Source organism: Xenopus laevis, chromosome 1S (genome assembly GCF_017654675.1).
Source record: "Xenopus laevis strain J_2021 chromosome 1S, Xenopus_laevis_v10.1, whole genome shotgun sequence".
Taxonomy (NCBI): Eukaryota; Metazoa; Chordata; class Amphibia; order Anura; family Pipidae; genus Xenopus; species Xenopus laevis.
In genome coordinates, this window is record NC_054372.1 from 149,093,271 (window position 1) to 149,112,666 (window position 19,396).

Genomic DNA, 19,396 nt, shown 5'->3' on the forward strand with positions numbered 1-19,396 from the left:
CTTACTTTTTGCAAGACATACTACAGGTATGGGACGTGTTATCCAGAATGCTTAAGACCTTGGTTTTTCCGGATAACCGATCTTTCCGTAATTTGGATTCTTATACATTGTCTACTGGAAAATCATGTAAACATTAAATGAACCCAATAGGCTGGTTCTGCTTCCAATACGCATTAATTATATCTTGATTTGGACCATGTGCAAGGTACTGTTGTATTATTACAGAGAAAATGGAGTCTATTGGAGACGCTGGGCTGTAAGGTCCTGTGCTTAAGGCGGCACCTGACCTAAATATATTACCTACAACACTGAATCTTTGAGATAAACGAGATAGATTTGTTTTAGCAACTTAGGGGCCGATTCACTAAATTCGAGTGAAGGATTCGAAGTAAAAAAACTTCGAATTTCGAAGTATTTTTTGGGCTACTTTGACCATCGAATGGGCTACTTCGACCTTCGACTACGACTTCGAATCGAAGGATTCGAACTAAAAATCGTTCGACTATTCGACCATTCGATAGTCGAAGTACTGCCTCTTTAAAAAAAACTTCGACCCCCTACTTCGGCAGCTAAAAGCTACCGAAGTCAATGTTAGCCTATGGGGAAGGTCCCCATAGGCTTGCCTAAGGTTTTTTGATCGAAGGATATTCCTTCGATCGTTGGATTTAAATCCTTCGAATCGTTCGAGTCGAAAGATTTAATCGTACGATCGAAGGAATAATCCTTCGATCGTACGATCGTAGCATTTGCGCTAAATCCTTCGACTTCGATATTCGAAGTCGAAGGATTTTTGTTCCTAGTCGAATATCGAGGGTTAATTAACCCTCGATATTCGACCCTTGATGAATCGGCCCCTTGATCTTTCCAAAACGCAGGGCATATTAAATGGATGAATGGGATGAGGGGAATATCCGCCTAAATGTGGAAGTGCAAGGTAAAAGAAAGGTAGACTTCTATATCTTTAGTTTCTTTTTACATTTCCTCTGAGATTTGCAAATCAGAGAGAAAGTGTTAAGAGCAGAACATGCTGGAAGTGTCCTGCGTGCACCCCATGCTGAGCCTGGCATTGGTACATTTTATTATTAACTGATAACTGCCATCCTGCAGGGCCTGCTGAAAAGAAATGGCATTCAGAGCTATACATAACAAACTGAATTATAGCAGAAGGTGGGCATGGTCAAGAGAAATGTAAAAATTAAACTTTCCAGCACGCCAATATTTTTCTTTTTGTTACACCAAATTATACACTGAAAGTAACATGAAGAAATAAATTAGTTTCTGGCATAGCACCAGCATGGTACTCCAGCCGCTAATCATGGCAGAGCAAGGTAGAATCACACTAAGCCTTTATAGAGACTAGCGCCGACTTGCTGCAGTGATTCATTGTAGCAATGAAACACCTGTGGATTCACATATGCCCAAACACTCTTCTAAGTGAAATTTACACTGGATACCATTGTGGTTTCATGCGCGTTCTTTAGAATAAAGGCCAACCAAGGCCAACCATTTCTGGTGTCAGATTTTTAACAAAAGCCTTTTTGTCACATGGAACATCTAATCTCTCACTGTGTATTTTAATGGTATTTACTTGTTTAGGAGAACAGTTGTTGCCAAAATGTTTTTGTTGTTAGATTATTTGATATACCGTAAATCCAGTGTGGGGACTAGGTGTTCTTGTAGCGTAGGCAAGCCTAGCAAACTTTTAGATACTGTTTTCCATTCATCAGATAAACTAACTTACCCTTCAACCCTCCTTAAATACTAATTTTACTTTAATCAACATTCCCTCTTTTGCTTTTTCATTCTCTCCTTTTTCTTCCTTTCCATTTGTACACTAGTTGAACTGCATTATTATGCATAAATGTAAACATGTCATCTCAGGGAGACCAGTTAGAGCCGTCATCAGGACAGGAGAACTTACTGGCACAGGAGTCTGGACCAATCAAGGTTCTGCCCTTGCAATCATGGATATAGGGGGCCTCACTTTTTCCTTACAGCATTGGTTCAGATCAGGCACCCCTTGCAGGTCCAGCCTTCTGCCAGAGCTCCCATTAGCTCATAAAATGGGCACAGATATAGGAAAATATTAGTGTACCAGTGATTCAGCCACTGTTCCAAAAATATTTAGGGCAGCAAATACATATTTTCCCCAAATCTTACTTTAGCTGACCTTCAAGCTGGACTTTTAGCTGTATCTAGGAGAGTATATGACCATACTCCTCAATTCGCATTCAGGCTATGCAACCCCTGCCACAGCTCCAAGCCTCCGAGCAGCTAGCCCACAGTTTGAGCAAGAATAGCAGCAGTCAAAACCTAATTGCGGTCTCTTACCATTTATTTAAAAATAAAATGTGCTACCTGTGACTTATTGTCAGATGGGGATTGCTTGGGAAAGCTGACTACAGAGTGAGCCCTAAGGAACAGGACATTGGTTTATATGAAGTCATTAAGTGATATATAGGGGAATGTAATAAAAGTTGGTAACTGAAAAACTATTCGCAATGCGAAAAGTTATGCCTTTGCGCGAACAAATTTCACTTTGCACAAATTTATTATAGCTTTTGCGAACACGGAAACTGTTTAGCAACCACTTCCGACAGTAGAAGACAGAATGTTATAGTTTGCGCCAATGCGCAGTAAATGTAATAAAACTTCTTACTGAAAAAGTCGTCTTTGCTCAAAAAAGATTACGACACCTTCAAGCACTTCTTATGAGTGCGCAATTAAAATTCACAATGCAATAACAGTTTAAGGAAAAATATTACATTGCAAGATGTGGATTTTTATTCTTATTGGTGCGAATTGTTTTGCTCTTTGCAAATTTAATTACATTGCCCCTAAGTCTGGGGCAGATTTATTAAGGGTCGAATTTCGAAGGTAAAAATATTTAGAAATTCGACCATCGAAGTTTTTTATACAGAATTTGACAGTAAAATTGTTCGGTCGAACGATTAGAAGGATTTCAGAGATCGATCGAACGATTTTTCTTCGACTTCAAAAAACTGCTCTAGAAGGTCCCCATAGGCTAATATAGCACTTCGGCAGGTTTAATTTGGCGAAGTACTGAAGTCAAAGTTTTTTTTAAAGAGACAGTACTTTGATTATTGCATGGTTGAATATTCTAACTATTTTACTTTGAATCGAATTCGAAGTCGTAGTATCCTATTCGATGGTTATAGTATCCCAAAAATTACTTTTTTTACTTTGAAAATTCCCTTTACTTCGACCCTTGATAAATCTGCCCCTTATCTCTAATTTCTGTATATGGCTTCATTCCAGTTGCACACAATTCCTAATGATAGTTTTCAATCACTTGATGCATTATTAAAAAAAACCTATTTTCCTATGAAGTGACACTAGCATAGATTCTTTGTAAAATTGGTAGCACAAAAATATTCTTGTTTTAGAAGGCTTCATTGGCATCAGCAAAGAACATTTCTACCTTATGAAATCCACTCCATCTAGGGTAGATATTCCCTGTTCTTTATTAATATTCACGTCACCAGAGAATCTTGAGAATATATTCCACTCACCTTAGTACTGTTAATAATTGCCATGAAACCTGACAGTGACGTATTGACTCTCTTTACCTACATTCTCAGCTGATAAAAATGATGGATCTTCTATCGCTTAAAAAAATATTAATTCAAAGGGGATTGCGACTGGATAATAGCACTACATAATAATAAAAATAATAAAATATATATTTCGGCAGTGGCTGTGCACAACATAGTGAAACCATAAGGTATGCCAATTTATGGCGCTGCAATGGATTTGCTCATATTTGCATCAAAGTAGCATACTAGCATAAAACAAGCAATTAGCTTTACCCCTTAATATTTGAGTCAAAATTTAAATTGTGTCTAGGCATTAAGCACAGGTGGAAAAACATATATGACAATTCTGCTCTTGTAGCATTAACACCAGACGCTATTTAAAGCTATTTAAAACAGAACAGACAAAACTATGTTCTGCGGAGGTGTTCTGGTTGCCGCACGTGTAGACATTTGGTCATTGTGAGCCTTTCTATAAAATATCTGATAATGAAATAGAATCGCTTGTTTTTTGTTTTGCAGAAAAAAGCAGAGGCAGCCCACCGGATACTGGAAGGTCTTGGTCCCCATGTGGAACTGGTCAGTACCCCTTTGTACATGGTATCACTAGCAATTCAGTTATTCAGTGTCGGACTGGCCCACCCAAAAACCTTAGACCAGGGGCCCACCCAAAAAACCTAAGATCAGGGGCCCACTCAGTACTATTTTTCTTCCTCTCTTCACTCAATCTCTATTCTTCTAGTCTCTATTCTTTACATACTATAAACTATTATTCCATCTATTTAGCTTCATAGAAATAGGGAATGGCCATGAAATAGGCCAAATGTTTAACAGCAGGAGGGCCCACTGACACCTGGGCCCACCGGGAGTTTTCCTGGTATCCCGGTGGGCCAGTCTGACACTGAATTTAGTTTTAAATACATAAACTGCTCTTAAAGGTTTCTTAAAAAGATAGGGGCATTTATCTTAGCATATAGACCAGTGGTCCCCAACCAGTAGCTCGCGAGCAACATGTTGCTCACCGACCCCTTGGATGTTGCTCCCAGTGGCCTCAAAGCAGGTGTTTATTTTTGAATTCCAGGCTTCAAGGCAAGTTTTGGTTGCATAGAAACCAGGTGTTCTGACAAATAAAGCCTCCTGTAGGCTGCCAGTCCATGAAGGGACTACCAAACAGCCAACAACAACCCTTAATTGACATCCCCATGGAATTTTTCATGCTTGTGTTGCTCTCCAACTCTTTTTTACATTCATATATGGCTCACGAGTAAAAAAAGGTTGGGGACCCCTGATATAGACTAACGCATGACAACAAGCCCAGTATTTCCATAGAACAAGTCTGGGGTCTGGCAGCCTTTAATTAATGATAATTACTTATTTTCTTTGCAGCCTTTATACAACCAACCTTCGGATACAAAGCAATATCACGAGAATATTAAAATGTAAGTGTCATTTTTTTTTTACATACTATCCAATGCTGTCCAGAGTTTCAAGCACTTCAGATGCTATACAGTAAATTGCTACTCCCAGCCAGTGGCATTCCATAAGTTATAGAGGTGGTGGGGCTCCATGTTTCTGGTCTCTCTTTTAAAACTCTTATGCAACTTTTGGCAATTATACAACCTTTAGATCCCTTTTTCTTAATGTTGGGACCCCTAAATATTGTAAAACTGCAACTCCTTCAACATATTATAAAGGTTAGAGCATGCTGGGAGTTGAAGTCCTACAACATTTAGGAACCCAAGGTTGAGAAACAGTACTTTATTGTAGATTGTAGATTGTAAACTCAGAAGATTGTGCAGCTCTGCAGAATATGTTAGCTCTTTTTGTAAGTGCTTATAAATAACAATAAAACACATGCATGAAATTGTGTTCTTCGTCCCATGCAGAAACCAGACGATGCGAAAGAAGCTGATACTATATTTTAAGAGACGAAACCATGCACGCAAGCAATGGGTAAGTTGTAGGATATACATTATCAGTGAGGTATAATGGGACTTTAATAAAATTATATTATCTCAAAATAAACAGGAAGGAGGACAGTTATGATAAATAGTTTATTCATTAAACTATAATGCAGCATAATACGGAAAGATTGTGTGTAGCATATTCTCAGGTATATAGAAATAGCTGTGTTTACTTTCTATGAGACTTTTGGGGCTTCAGACAACCTTTTACTAAGGCACTGTTTTAGCAAGAGTCAAGTTGAAAGCAAACTCTAATTAAACATCACTTTGCAGTGTCTACTGTGCAGTGTTTCTGTGCCAAAGGACAGCTTAATGGCACAAAAGAGCAGACGCTGATCTAGCAGAATACAAGGGAGAGTTAATTAAAAGTACAGAAGCATAGCTTCTACTCTGGATGATTGATGTGGTCTTCTGGAACAAAAAAGTTTGCTTCACTGTGCTCCATTCACACTAGGAACCTAATTCTGTGATACAGGCAAATATTCTAGGTCCCTGTACTGTTTTTATTTATGTAACATATAATAAATAACATAGATTTTAATCTATGTTAGAAATAGTTTGGGAAATCCCACTCTACGGCACTTTTTGAGTCTTTGGTTGTATAACTGAAGGTAATGTTCAGGTGTGGGTTTGGGCAGGTGGCGTATCAAACTTTAAACAGAGCCTCACCTCTTTGGACCCTTCAGACGAGGCAGGTTCAGGCTGGGGCAGGCTGATGGGCCTTAAAGGAACAGTAAAACTAAAAAATTAAAGCAATTCAAATATAATGTATTGGTAAAAGGTATGTGTTTGCCTTAGAAAAGACTACTATAGTTTATATAAACAAGCTGCTGTGAAGCCATGGGGGCAGCCATTCAAGCTGTTAAAAGGAGAAAAGGCACAGGATACTCGGCAGATAACAGATAATGTAGTATACAATGGGATTCTACACTATATATTTGCTATCTGCTAAGTAACATGTGCCCTGAATTGGCTGCTCCCATGGTTACATAGCAACTTGCTTATACAAATTATGGTGATAGCAGTGATGGGTGCACAGGTATATACATGATGACTGCACACTGGGTTGAATCTGGTATGGCGTAGGTCCAGGGGTTTCAGACAAGTGGCTTCCAGTCCTATAAGTACATAAAAACATGGGGTGGATGGGGCCAAATTTACAAATATTTTTATATTTTTATAAGTGACCAGTAAATGCTACTGGCTGCTTGGGTGCTATAGATGATGCAGATTTTATCACATTTTACCCTATAATCCCATTGCATTATACACCTCTAAAATAGAAGAAATTTGCCTTTTGTGCCAAATCCATGAAAATAACCCTATTAAAACTAGTGCAAGGCAAGCATTCTTCTTCTTCTGGCTGGCTGCTCTCCCAGGCTGTGCAGGAGTGCCAGCAGCAGTTAGTACAGTGCATTTAGGATGTTAGCCAATTCCTATCTTATAGGTAGGTAGCCTGTAACTAGGCAGACCTGACAGAAAACTGCATCCTTGGTACGGCAGCCCATAGTCATAGATAAAAGTATAAATTAGCCTCATTTTCCAGCATATGATTTTGAATAAACTATTCTTTGGCTTTTAGCCTATTGTTTGAGCCTGCAACTTACTGCATTTAAATAAATGAAAGAAATATGCCCTGACATGACAGTCGACAGAGGGGCATGTCTAGGCAGTGTAATTCTGACACTTGGCATGTGTGCTTGTCTATAACTAGGTGTGTTCAGGACCCATTGAACTGCATTCAAAGAAGGGGGGGGCTAAATATCACCTGAATCTTTCTTATGATAAAACATGATTTAGTGCAGGTATACATACTTCCAGCATGTCGTTGTGAAATTACATTTTTTTGGTTTAAAATGTCAGTCCTTACTTATGCTGTATTGTGTTGTTGTTGAAGTTCAAGCAAATGTATCTGAGGCGCCTTATGGAATTAAAGAATTCAGCTAAGGCTATGGGCACACAGGCTGTTGGCTCCAGATGTTGTCAGCCTGCGTATTTTTGTATGCTGAAAGAAACTGCTCCATTGATTTGAATCTGATCAGCTGACCACTGTGTGTGACCGCACACAGGCTGATCGGATTCACAGGCTGAGGTCAGCCCAAATATTGACCTCAGTTTCAGCTCCACTGTGTGTGACCACATACAGGCTAATTGGATTCAAATCAATGGAGCAGGGGCATGGAGCAGATCTGCTTTTCTCAGCCTGCAAAAATACACAGGCTGACAACAGCCGGAGCCAACAGCCTGTGTGCCCATAGCCTAAATCGGTTTTAATTGTTCACTTATTCTTCTGATAAATAAATGAATAGTAAGTGGGCCTCATGCTTTTTTTGCATTCACAGGAACAGAAACTGTGCCAGCGCTATGACCAGCTAATGGAAGCCTGGGAAAAGAAAGTGGAGCGGATCGAGAATAACCCACGAAGACGAGCCAAAGAGAGCAAAATAAGAGAGTATTATGAAAAACAGTTTCCAGAGATACGCAAGCAAAGGGAACTTCAGGAACGTATGCAAAGGTTGGATTATGATGTGTATTGTGTGTTTCCCTCTTATCTTTTCTTGAATTTTCATTTGCCTCTCCTTGACACCTCCGCTGTTGTTTTTTTCTGCTCACATAAATAACAGTTTTTCTAACTATCATCATAATTAAATATTACCAGGGCAATCCTTTCTTTTTGAAAGACTAGAGACTAAATACACGTGTTTTTTTCTTTTCCAAGCAAAATAAAAAAAGGACATACTAACTATTTGGGTGTGTTTTAACGTTTCTTACATTTTGTTATACTAAAATGATCCAGGGTTTCGCAATAAAATGTCCATATGATTCTAAACATTCCCGGTGATGTCCCTGTCGGGCTTTGGGGGCGGTGCAAAGACCAGATAGGATGGAGCTGTCTCCCATTCATTACTATGGGAAGAACTCTACCCCTGTCAGATTCTGGGATTGTCATTTGGGCGTCATTTGAGAGTGTTTACTTCAGCTTTTGCCCCACCGTCCCCCACATTTAAAAATTTAGTGGCTCCAGACTAGCAAAGATGTTTTGGGTATCATGTCACACATGTATGCAGTTTTTTAGACAGAATTTTCAAGTCATTCACGTCCCAATAAAATGTAAATAATTATATGCAACCCAAGGAGATAATTTGATTGCAGGTCACAAGATCATTCATTGTGATGTGGTATATGTGTGCAATTAAGAAAATGGGGAGTAATTAGTGTTAGCACAGTATTGGTTTGTGTGGCCAGTGAGATCATTTAGTGGGTTGCTTTTCCAGGGGAGTCAGAGGATACTCCTTTCATCGGGAATCCCTAATGAGATGATACATATTAATGTGCTGTATAGTGATGCCTATCCAGGGACCAGGAGCACCAATGTCAATTCAGAAGATGAAAAGGATCATATAGATTATAGTTGTATGCAGTGGTTATGTTGTGTATGACTGGCATAAGCTTTACAGTTTTAGGGTTGCATGCAATATGAACTAATCATGTAAATTCAGGTAAATACAAAATGTGATAAAGGAGAAGAAAAGGCTAAAATGAAGTAATCTTTATCAGAAAGGTCTATATAAATACACCGGTAAACCCTCAAAGTTATGCTGCTCTGACTCCTCTGTCAAATGAAACACAGCATTTCTTTCCTTCTATTGTGTACATATGAACTTCTGTATCAGACTTCCTGTTTCAGCTTAAACCTCCAGGGCTAGGGCTTGAGCATGCTCAGTTTGCTTCTCTCTGTTACTCTCCCTCCCCTTCCCCCTCCCTGCTGTAATCTGAGCCCAGAGCTATGAGTGAGCAGGGAGACACTCAGGCAGGAAGTGATGTCACACCAAGCTAATATGGCAGCTGCTATCCTAAACAAACAGAGAGAGCTTCTAGAATGGTTTACTCAGCTAATATATTGGCAATAAACTGCTTTGGTTCTCCTATAAGGGTCCTGATTATAGTAAAATGGCTTTTCAGGCCTCAGTTTGTGCAGCATTGGTGCAACCCCAAGATGATCCTTGGTAACAGACACCACCACAAATGTTTGCCATAGTCATGTAAAGCTGCTCATCCATACAAAATATTCTTGCATTGCTGCATGAAATTGAACATTTCAATTCCATCTCTCAGCAGGGTAGGACAGAGGGGAAGCGGCCTGACCCTTTCTGCAGCACGCAGTGAGCACGAAGTGTCAGAAATTATTGACGGTCTCTCAGAACAGGAGGTAAGGTTTCCTTCCCCAGTGCTTCACCCACAGCAGTTCTTGTACCTGCAAATCACTGTTAATTCTGTGGTGGTGTAGTGTAGAACACAAGGGGTGCATATGCAGTATATTGAGCTTTTATATTCATGAAATAACACCAGTTATTAAGATGTTGTGTATACATCATATACCTTTCAAGATTTACCTTCATGCTAAATATTTTCACTTGTAAGTAAATTGTTTAGTGGCTGCAAGGTCACAGCTCTAGGTACCCTCCTCCTTTTGCATCCCTGACAGTTTTGGGTGCTCCAAAAAGGTTAATGTGTTACTATGCCTGACTGTATTTGAAACAGAGCAATGTCCCTTAACCCTTTAACTGCTCAAATACTTCATAAGCTGCCTTCAGAGCTTCATAACATTATACCCTGTTCTTTAACTTCACACTCTCTGCATTGATAAAATGCACATTGCCCATCATAAAGCCAGTCCTCTCCTGTTTTCACTTAATATAAATACTTTGATATATTATTAATAATGATAATATATTAATAATATACAAACACATATAGAATAATTTATTCATTGTGCACATCAATGCCAAATAAAATATAGTACTGACACTTTATGCCACTAAATGTCTATATATGGCAGGTGTTGTCACAGTCATTTATTAGCACTAGGAGTTACACAGTGCTCTGGTATATGGGGGGAAGTTAGAAATTGTATGAAAGCCAGACGAGGGGGGTAATAGGTGCACGAGCTGATATTTTTGGGGCCCATTGACCACCTTTATATACCACAAATGTTTTCTTCATTCCCCGTATCAGATATTGTTCTTGTAGAACTAGTTCAGTATGTATTGCCTCAAGTAACCAAATATCTCGATGATGTTTTCTCCATCAGTCTCCCCCAATGTGTTCATCTCTATGCACCGCTCTTCCTTTCTGCTTCTGATCACCCTCACTAAACACTGATTTAGAGTGAGATTCCTGCAAAATACTGTCATTGGTGTATTTTGAAACTTCTGGTTGATTGGATAGCTTATGATCTAAAACTATAGGCATCCATAAATCAGTCATATCTCATGTTTTCTCAAAGGAACAGTAACACCAACAAATGAAAGTGTTAAATGAATTACAATATCATGTAGCGTTGCCCTTCACTGTTGTGTTTGCGTCAGAAAGACTACTATAGTTTATATAAACAAGCTGCTGTGTAGCCCTGGGGGCAGCCATTGAAGGCACAGGCTACATTGCAGATAACAGATGGACTCTGCAGAATTACAGAGTTATCTGCTATCTGCTAAGTGACCTGTGCCCTTTCCCTTTTTTCAGTTTAATGGCAGCTCCCATTGGTACACGGCAGCTTGTTTATATAAACTATAGTAGTTTTTCTAAAGCAAACACATAACTTTTACCAGTGCATTATATTGGAATATTTTTAAACCCTTTCATTTTATGCCATTACTGTTCCTTTAAATGTGGTCTAGGCACTATTTGCTATACCCTCTTCCCTAACTTTGCTAGCTATTTCTGCAGACTTCTTGGAATACCCTTATTCATGTTTTGGATTATTGCCATTGTAATGTTGTAGCTTGTTACTATGTGTCATCCACAGCTCATTTACAAATGAGATTGCAATAATGTATTTGGGTATTAAAAGAGGTGGTTTAACTTAACCTTTAGTATGTTATAAAATGCCATATCCCTAGCAACTTCGTCTTTGGTCTTCATTATTTATTTTTTATAATGTGTAAATTAATTTTCTTCCTCTTCTGGCTCTTCCCAGGTTTCAAATGAGAATCATTGACCCCAGAAGCCAAAACAATTTTGCTCTCTGAGGCTACAATTTTGTTGTTATTACCTGTACTTCTTACTGCTTATCTTCTTATTCACTCACTATTCATATCCCAGTCTTTCATTCAAACCACTACCTGTTGCTTGGGTAAATCAGACCCTAGCAACCAGATAGCTTCTGAAATACGCAACTGAAGAGCTGCTGAAAAAATATAACTGAAAAACTGCATATAATAAAAGTTGAAGATTAATTGTCTCAGAATATCAATGTCTGAATCCTACTATAAATGAATCTGAAGATGAACTAGCCTCTAGATAGTAAAGCTATATATTTATAACAATTGCTTTGTGTCCTGCAGAATCTGGAGAGGCAGATGCGCCAGCTGGCAGTCATTCCTCCCATGTTGTTTGATGCTGAGCAGCAGAGGATCAGGTTCATTAACATGAATGGTCTGATGGATGATCCGATGAAGGTGTACAAGGAACGGCAGGTTATGAACATGTGGAGCGAACAAGAGAAAGACACTTTTAGGGAAAAGTAAGTTTCCACGGCATAACAAATGCTCATAACAATAGATAAAGAGCAAGCAACTATTGCACAGGTCTTCTTGGTAACATCTTATTTTCGCTAGGCTGTGCATTTTTGGTTTTAATAAATAAATCAGTCAATCATCGGATTACATGGGGATCCTCTGCACACCTAATGGCCACTAACCATACCCATGGGTCAATATGCTAATAAGTCAACACTATATATACACTTTCAAGGGTGACAAGACATGAATGGGCATGCGTGGGACATTTTCCAGAGCGAGGGGCAGAGTAATTAAAGGAGACATATAGGATAAATGGAAAAAGTCTAATTTTGTAGGCAATTATCCTACAGTGCAGTGTGCTGAGTGCCACTGGCTCCCCTGCACAGCCTGGTAAAGGAGGCAGCAGGAAGTGGAACAGATGGGTGAGATTTGTGGGGCTTTTGCAGGAATTTTCAATAAAGTAACCAGAAACACTGCTTTTTGAAGCACATTTCTTCTATATCAAAATGAGTAAAATGCACTGGTATCATCTTGTTTTTTTCAATAACCAAAAGTGACATGTATTAGAAGACTCAATTTGTATGCAATAATTAGGTGTTAATGAGCGGCCAAGTCTGAGAGATGCTTTGTATTGGCAGCGCTCAGCAAGCCACTCTTATATATTTTGTAAGCAGAGTGTGTAAATAAAAGAAAACCATTACTTTGTATATAATAAGATGGCGAATAATTTGGGGAAAAAAAGGGTTAATCTTTATGTCACAGTTCTGTTAATTATGGGGGCCCAGGACAGTTCAATACACATACTGTATTAAGTGTTTGGCAATTAATCTGATGTCTCTATATTTGTGGCACCAGCACAGAGTGCTTGTTCTGTAGGGTTAGTTCACTGTGTCTGAAGATGCCAGCAATACTGCACACTTATTCATATGATATCAGCCTATGATTAAGTGCCTTAGAGCATGAAACGCATATGACTGATCTGTCTCATGTGTGTTAAAAAAAGTTTGCTGATTCTTTTACTTTGTCTGTCTGTTGCATCTGTGAGTGCCTGTTGCACATCATTGATATGATCCTCCTCCTCAAGCTGTAGGTTTGGGGCATGTGCACCCAGACCCCATGTGGTTACTGCTGAGCTAATCCACCCAATCTTTGCTATCGTTTTATTTAACTTGTACAGTGAGTGACTGTTCAAATCTAATTGCTGATGGGCAACATCACCAGTAGTGTTTGTCTCCAATGTTAATCAATATGCTTCTAAATGTTTTCCTTTCTCATTGTATAATTTAGAAATACACCTGGCTGAAAACACTTATAATTTACACCGTTCTTACATTGCAATTTAGTAATGAGGCATAAAAAAACCATCAAGACATAACCCGTAGGGCAATGGCACACAAGCAGATTAGTTACCTGCAATAAATCTCCTCTTCTCTGTGTGGCTTATCTCCTCCAATTGCTTTCGAGCTAGCAATAATTTTGTAATTGCATTAAAAATGTGTAAATAATGTATGTATTTATTAGAATTGCATTTTCTTCTATAAGTTAAATTATTTTTAGGTTTACAAACCTTGTAAATCAGGTGTCCTCCCAAAAATCCTAGTCTGTTTAAAGCCACACAGAGCATTTCTGTAAAACCACTTAAAATGACGTAGGACTTGTTTTGTAGTGTAAACACCCAGTTGAAAAGAATGTCTATCATTCTTACCCTGCAAGGGAAAGTCCCTCTCTTCCCCGCTGCAGTTCATTGCACTCTCTCATTGCTGTGCACTCACTTGACTTCTTAACAGCTCGTGTCATGTCACATGTCCCACAGCCAACAGCTCTATGTTCTTCTGCTATTATAGTCTGACTGCTAGGGAGCTTTCCATTTGTGAGAAATGTAAGTGACCAGAATGCTGTTAAATAAAACACAAGCACAAAAGACATGTGTGCCCCCATTACAATTAAAAGGTTACTTTAACTTTAACTTTAAGTTAACTATTTGTATGATAGGCCACATAATGGTTCTTTTCAGTTGGTTCATTTTTAATGTTTTATAGTTTTGGAATTTTTTGCCTTCTTCTTCTGGACTTTTTCAAATGGGTTATTCTGATCCCAACAACCAAAAACTATTGCTCTGTTAGGCTGCACATATCCCCAGTCGTGAAAACCACTGCATTGTTTCTTAGGTCAATTGTACTTTAGCAACCAGATGGCTGCTAAAATTCAAGCAATCCATCACTTCATAGTGGAACAATAAATAATCTAAGCTCACTAGCAGGTATCATAGCAGCCTTTAAAATACATTATTCCTTAGGGCAATGACACACAGTGCTATTCCTTGATTTCTGGTGATTTTTCCCAATATGTCTGTAACCGTGTTATCAAGTAATAGTAGGCAAAAAGAAGTGATGCATCGACCTCACACTAGAGTGGCAATATGTGCAACAGAAAATAATTGAACTGGATGAATTGGATACCATTGGGCCTATTGTTATAAATTAAACTATATCTAGTACTAATGTGGGATGTCTCTTATGAAACAATGAATTCTGTTTGTAACTAGTATCTCACTATATTAAAGTTGACTGCATTCACAGTGAAAATTTAGTGGTAGAGAAGTAAGAAGCGAAGGCTGTAAACAGAAATCATAATCATAATCTCATGTAAAGAGGCAGTATAAATCTCTTTCTAATGTTCTAAAAAATCATTATGTATTGAGTTGTAGAACTGACCATAAATGTTTAGATCTAATCATTTGGATAACTTGCCAAATGACTGGATCTTTGCCTAATGTGATAACCGTTTTGGTGGGCAAATTGGGCTTTTCTGATCTTGTCAGGGAGATGACATTAGGGCCTGTATAGACTTGTTGGAAAGGGGTTTTCCCTCACCAAACTAGAAAGCAATTAGGAGACCATTAATTTGGTCCAATCCATGAACCGCAAAGCTGCCAGCTCAGGAGGACAAAGATGGCAGAAATATTGACCCATGTATGGCCATCTAATCTCTTTCTTTTTCTGTTTACAGGTTTATCCAGCAGCCTAAGAACTTTGTGTTCATTGCCTCATTCTTGGAAAGAAAGGTATGCCTGTGTATCAGTCTGCCACATATTTGAGCTTATTAGAAATCAAATATCACATGGATTCACTAAATTTAGCGATATATTAACCACCATGCATTTAGTGTTCAGGAAATTGATATTCTGAGTAACTAATAATTCCTGGTACAACAGTCTTTTTACTGCTTTACCATAGTTGTAAAACATCCTCTATGAAAGTACAAGAATGTTGCAGATCGCCCTAATTACGGATACGTTCCTCTATAGTAAATATTTCTATCTTAAGTTATTTTGCATTAACATGCAATTTCTTTTATATGTTGCAATCCAATGTATGTTGTAAAAAGATCAAAAGATCAAAAGGATAATGAAATCGATTCACAGACCATATGAAATAGCAAATAAACACACAATGTTCTCAAGTTCATTTCTTCCCTCTTTATGAGGGTTTACATGGGTGCACGCAAGCCAAGACATGCAGTAAAGTGACATTAACATTAAAAGAAAAATAATGTATATTTTTAAAAAAAAAAAGCTTGCGTTTGAAAAGAACAAGATTCCATGCACCATACCCCAGCTTTCAGTACATTCTATGCCTCTTTTGTATTGATCATGTGTATTATCCTTGTATGTTGCAGACTGTGTCAGATTGTGTGCTTTTCTATTACCTGACCAAAAAGAATGAGAACTACAAAAACCTCATAAGAAGAAATTATCGGCGCCGGGGAAAGAACCAGGTTAGTGACTCTCTGCCAGGACTATGGGACATAGCTTGCTCTCAGTATATGCTAGCTAACCACCAACATAGGATTAAAATGAAACTCAAGTAAATTATTAATTTTAGTGCTACCAAGTGTAATATGTATTTAAAGGACAAAGTCAAGTCAAAGCTGCTACTGAGTGTAGCAACTGAAGGTGTTTGGTGGAGGAAGTGGTGCCTTCCAAAATGGTTCCCACAGCATCCTCAGTTGTTAAACTCTTGTTCATAGCTGTTTCCTACTATGTGGCATTGCCACTATTTTTAGAGCTATGAGTGTCCATTATGGAGTCACAAAGTATATTGGACTCAACAGCATCTTGGAATATTATCGTGTGGATCTGAGGGGCTATATCTTGTCTGCCAAGATGTCAATGCTGTTGGATATGAAAAGCTATTAAATATGCAGACCATCCGATTGTAAACATAAAGGCCTTATTAAGGGAGATATATAGTAGGTTAGCTATTAAGGCTACCAATTCAGTTATTTTTTTTTTTGTTTTTTTTTTCACCAAAGAAAGTCTGGACTTAATTGTTAGGGCTCTTACTGACGAGCTGTTGTAGCTGCGCTCCGTTTTTCTGCGTTCAGCCGCAGGGGAGCGCAGAAATAGACGCATTAGGTTTTTTTCAATGGGGCTGTACTCACACAGGCGTGTGTAGGTGCCAAACGCAGGTTGAGACGTAACATGCTGCATTTTTCCTGCGTTCGGCGCCTACATGCACCTATGTGAGTACAGACCCATTGAAAAAAACCTAATGCGTCTATTCCCCTGCGGCTGAACGCAGAAAAACTGAACGTAGGGGGGCGCAGCTACAACTGCCCGTCAGTAAGAGCCCTTACTTGTACAGATGAATGACCAGTGAAAAGAAGATAGAAATTTGCTTCTCTAATTTCTAGTTAATTGCTAGACACAAACTTGATTGGATCCCAGTCATCAGTAGGGGCAGCGGATACCACTTGTTTTTTTTTTTTCCTCTGCCTTCCTACTGAGTGCAGGAAAAAAAAAGGTCTGCCATCTCAGGGTAGAAAAGACAGAAGTACCCCAGATTTCTTTTATTTTTGACCATTTGCCAACAAAATTGGCGTCCACTATTCTATGTATAGAGTTGCTATTAGTAGAGCACAGAAAGTTTCCTCCATAAATCCTAATTAAACAGCAATTAGTGGTGAGACTGAAAAAAGTATAGTGCTTGCACACATTTAGTGATATCTGTATAGGATCCCTTATCCAGAAACATGTTATTCAGAAAGCTCAGAGTTACAGAAAGGCCACCTCCCATAGACTCCATTTTATCCAAATAATCCAAATTCTTAAACATTATTTCCATTCTCTCTGTAACAGTAAAATTGTACCTTTTTATCTTATCCGGAAGCAAAACCAGCCTATTTGGGTTAATTTAATGTTTACATGATTTTCTAGTAGACTTAAGGTATGAAGATCCAAATTGCAGAAAGATCTGTTATCCAGAAAACCCCAGGTCCAGAGCATTCTGGATAACAGGTTCCATAGTAACTTTTAATTTAATATTACCTTAAAAATGGGTTTGTCCAACAAAATACTACTATTAACAACTTTTACTGTTTTCTAAAATCATTATCAGTGTAATGCCCTTTTAAGTCTGCTCCATACTAAGTAAATGAGAATACTATGGGTATTTATTTGTTGACTCCAGGTGAGCCTTACAGATGTGGAGCCATTAGTGTGTGTTCAAAGCAGTGCAATGGCAGGAGCGGTTTCATATATAAAATGTTTATAAGATTCATTGCAATGCTTCTCTCTCTGGCAGCAGGAAATATCAAATACTGTAGATTGCAGCTAGTGTGAGTCAGTTGTAGGTATGTTGCACAGACACTGCCTGCTGTTTATATGCTACACAGTCCCATGCCTTACATATTTAAAGGGCGATTCACCAAGTGATCAAGCATTATTCCAGATTGCAAAATCACTGCAGGAATGTTGTGGTTAAGTTCAAGACTTAGCTATGCAAATGGCTAGGAAGTGTGGAGGCTCAGAGCTCGACTGGGCAGGTCCCCAGCTCCGTAGGTCTGGAGCTGCCTAGCAGGGGGTAGAACACTCCAGTCTGTATAGCAGGGGGCCATTATGGAAGCTTGGAACATACACAAGTGGAAAGGAAGCAGCATTTAGTTGGACGTAAGTAGATGGGCAGGGAAGGGACCTGCTGTACTGTAGCAGGAGGAGGAGTGGTGGTGTTTCTGTGTGTTCAGCTACAAGCATTACATATAGCAGTGATCAGCAGCTGCAGCTCTCTAGTTGTTTAACTACAACTCTAAGAAGCTAAAGGGCTGGAGATCAGCAGGTTGGAGGAATCATGTTATTTATATAGTCTTTACATGTTTCTTCCTAACGTCCTGTCCCTGTGTAGTCATGTCAGACTTTCTACCACTAGCACACAGCTTCTCCTCTCTGTCCTCTCTTGTTCTGCCTGCTTTCTCTTTCCACCTTGTTCCAAAGTAAATAACTTTAATCCTGTTGTTTTGCTCCCCTGACACAGATTTCTCATTATCACTATGCTATTTATAGCCCTGTACACACATAAACACAGTTTTAGGAAAGTACGGAACTTTGACAAATTTCACTTCCACTTTAAGGGGATGGTACCATATGGGGCGGGGGCGTTTGTAAAATCAGTTCCAGTAAACATTGGCAGTGATAGGGCTGTTAACTAGAAAATCCACCTTTGCTCTGGGTCATACAAGGGCAAAATGCTATGCATAATTTCTTTGTGTTCTTTTATCATACCAGTGGGTTCTGGGAGTTGTATTTCACAAATATTAGGGTGTTTTTTAGTGTAATAAGTTACTTTTAAGTGTGCAATTGCTTTTCTCATGCATGTACACCCCTGGAGCTGTTTCAGCATGTAATTTATCGCTATGCTTTTGTAAGTACATTTTAATTTTGGCAACTTGTGGAGAACATTACCAGTGTGTTCTTCCCATTGAGACTGACAAACTCCTTTTAATAAACCTGATTTAGGGAGATTGAATGCCTGTATACAGAGCTGTATGATTGTACATATGTTTCTTTGTATTTAAATAGTGCTACTTGTATACATTAAAAAAGGTACAATTAAATAGAATGATTATGTTTATTGTTGGGGTGTGTGTGTGTGTGCGTGCGTAAGTCCCACAATGTTCTTCTTGGGTATATTCCAGGATAATCAGCTGGGCATTCTGTAGTTTCTGGAAAGAAAAGACCAGTGCATTTTCTTCCCTTTCTCTAACCTTGTTGTCAGGCATCATATTTGATATTGACTGTCCAACTGGAAACCTGGCTCAGGAGTCCTTACCTTGTCACCACTTAAGGGTCTGCTATATAATGAAGACATCTTTGCAGATAGTTGTTATTATTGTCATGCTGTCACTGTACTAGGGGTCTGCCTAAAGAAACTAAAGTCTAAATCTGGATATTTATAGTATCACTGGCATGTGCACCTGGGCCAGATCTTTGTTATTGAGGTACATATTCTAGCTTTTTGTGCATTTGTGAGACTCCACTTCTATATATATATACTGATATACTGTGGTGGGCCAAAGGTGA

The 19,396-nt window shown here is 38.7% G+C and overlaps 1 protein-coding gene across 15 annotated transcripts in view; it reads left to right on the forward strand.

Annotated features, from left to right (window-relative positions):
- The window catches only part of ncor2.S (nuclear receptor corepressor 2 S homeolog), a 230,682-nt gene that overhangs the window by 115,006 nt on the left and 96,280 nt on the right, over positions 1 to 19,396 (forward strand). For 12 of the 15 annotated variants that reach the window (XM_018235544.2, XM_018235570.2, XM_018235605.2 and 9 more), the window contains 8 exons: positions 4,077 to 4,133; positions 4,941 to 4,993; positions 5,441 to 5,507; positions 7,861 to 8,033; positions 9,635 to 9,728; positions 11,863 to 12,041; positions 15,049 to 15,103; positions 15,718 to 15,816. In XM_018235544.2, coding sequence (XP_018091033.1) covers positions 4,077 to 4,133; positions 4,941 to 4,993; positions 5,441 to 5,507; positions 7,861 to 8,033; positions 9,635 to 9,728; positions 11,863 to 12,041; positions 15,049 to 15,103; positions 15,718 to 15,816 — 777 coding nt within the window. 15 annotated transcript variants of the gene reach the window in all.